This window comes from Fomitiporia mediterranea, assembly GCF_000271605.1.
Source record: "Fomitiporia mediterranea MF3/22 unplaced genomic scaffold FOMMEscaffold_1101, whole genome shotgun sequence".
Lineage (NCBI taxonomy): Eukaryota > Fungi > Basidiomycota > Agaricomycetes > Hymenochaetales > Hymenochaetaceae > Fomitiporia > Fomitiporia mediterranea.
In genome coordinates this window covers 1-2,328 of record NW_006761486.1, presented here as the reverse complement: position 1 = coordinate 2,328, position 2,328 = coordinate 1, and the positions used below count along the sequence as shown (strand labels likewise).

The window sequence follows — 2,328 nt, the reverse complement described above, 5'->3', positions numbered from 1 at the left end:
AAGGTTTATGAATGTAATAAAAGTACATAAGGGTAATACCCCTTTTAAACATATAAAATGCATAATATCGGACCTCCCTTTTTTGAAATGTATTGTAAGGATTACCAAGTTTTGAAAGGGTAATATATATTTGTAATGTTTTACAGACTATACATAGTTATTATTCCTTAATAATAATAATTTTCCCTTACATCCATTCATTATTAAAATAACAAAAATCAATTATATTAAAATATTTGTACGATACATCATTATCTACAATAATTAAGGAAAATAAACCGAAGCACATACATAGTGCAGCCTGCATCAAGATTTGTGCAGAGAGCGAGTGAGAGTGTCCGTGTCTGCTGTGATGCGAATACGAGTAGGTAGAGGTTGGGATCGGACCAGACTCGAGCAGCGAACGAGTGCATTACGGGTGTCGATTGCCAGGCCCATCCCTTGACCAGATCCAGACGGACCACCAGAAAGCGAGGGCATTGAGAGGCTCAACGGTTATGACTGCATCTGCGGTTGACCCGTCCTTGCAAGCACACCGCATCACCCATCTCAAAATCACCAAAGTCTGCCATCTCCACTTTGCGCACGCTACTGCACGTCGTGTGCGGATATCCGAACGGGCAGCCATACAGTGAACTATTGGCGGAGAGCGAGTCGAATTTGCTGTAGTCGTCAGAATCGGCGGTAGATGCTGATGAAGAGACACTCACAGTACTTGTAGTGTATGATGAGCTGCCCCTCGCCTCGTTCTTTTCCCAACAGCATCCGCAACGGAAGAGGAAGGATGTGTTCTCGGGCCGTTTGATGTAGTCTTCATCACCACGCTTTGGTCGTTGCTCGGTCCCTGCAAGTTGAATTGCGTGCGTGTGTGAATTGAGGTCGAGCAGGTTGTGGAGGCTGAGGCTGTGCCTGTGAGACAAGTTTAGAGTGATTAGCGAGTGATAATAAGAGAGAAAAGGTGGACGCACTGCGACGGCGTGCAGCGAGTGTGAGTGGTGCACCGAGGTTGGGATCCAGAGCATTGAACAAGCTGATTTGAGCAGCAAGCGAAGCTGTGCCTGTACGTGCACATCACATGCACCTTCAATTGCGAGACGTAGTCAGAGCAGAGAACTTAGTCGTCGTGTGTGGTTGCAAAGGTGTATCTCTGGGACGTTCTGGCTCGAAGGGAGAGGGTGAAGTGGGTGATGTGAACGGACTCGGCTCGGGAGGGGTAAGCGATAGCTACTGCTTACCTTATTCGAAATGGTGTCATGGACGGCACTGAGGAATGTAAATGTGCGTGGGGCAAACCTGTCAAGAGTGATGTCAAACATGGAATGTACGAAGGAGTAGAACACGTACAGCGTCGGAGAGAGGGTGGTACAATAGGAGTGGTTGTACATGAACATTGTTGCGAGTATGCTCGCGTGTGCTCGTCAATTCTTACTTGCACTGCTGAGTGGGAAGAAGTACACGAATGCATGGAGTTATTGGAGAAGTCGTTCAGCATTGGTCAACAATACGGATGCACGAATGTGAATTCAAAAAGGGAGACGAACGTAAAAAAAGGAGGACAGCGAAGGGGAGGCAACGCAAGCGGTGGGACGAGGAGCAGAAGGGATGGAAGGGAGACAAAAAGTTGGGAGAGAAGGGATGAGCAACTATTGTACAGTCTTTTATAAAGTGGACTGGATGCTTACCGCTTTACATTGAAGGACAGTGTAGTCAGCTCAGTGGCACAACATACAATCTGAGGCTCTGTACAGGCACTGCAACAGTAGATCGGAGAGACGAGTTGCAGCAATGTTTATTGTCTGTGTTGTTGCACTCGGAGTACCTGCTGGAGGACGCTTGCAAGCAGAGGACTGGGCTGGAGAGAACAAAAGCGACAACATAGTGTCAGGGCAGAGGGTTAGACTTAGAGAGATGGTGGAGGTCGGAGAGAAAGAGTGACAGCTGTAAGAGCGTCATTATATGCTCTCGATCTTCAGCGTTGATTATGTAATCAATGTTCGTGATAGTAGCGAAGCTGTAAAACAAAACCAATATTATATTTAGATGCAAAAGGAAAGCACTATTTTACTTTATGATACAGTTGATAGTAATCTGACATGTCTATATTGCTTTTAACACATTGATATAGTTTTTACAAGTATCTGAATGCCTTATACAAACAATATAAAATCTTTTACAAGGTGAATTTTAGTCTGTCTTCAAAGTTATAATCTAAGTATAATATACCTTATTTTATCCTTATAGTTGTGTTCTAACCCTTACATATGAATTACAATGTATATAAAATGCTAATATTTCTTTAAATGGACTGTAATTCATTATATTTAAATG

The 2,328-nt window shown here is 43.9% G+C and overlaps 1 protein-coding gene across 1 annotated transcript; it reads right to left on the bottom strand.

Annotated features, from left to right (window-relative positions):
- Positions 1-412: 412 nt before the first annotated feature.
- On the bottom strand, positions 413-1,391 carry FOMMEDRAFT_163916 (uncharacterized protein; the record flags this gene model as incomplete). The annotated part of the gene is made up of 6 exons (XM_007272345.1): positions 413-523; positions 588-663; positions 711-909; positions 969-1,058; positions 1,115-1,293; positions 1,345-1,391. The coding sequence occupies 6 exons, from the start codon at positions 1,389-1,391 to the stop codon at positions 413-415; spliced, it is 702 nt and encodes a 233-aa protein (XP_007272407.1).
- Between the last annotated feature and the right edge of the window lie 937 nt (positions 1,392-2,328).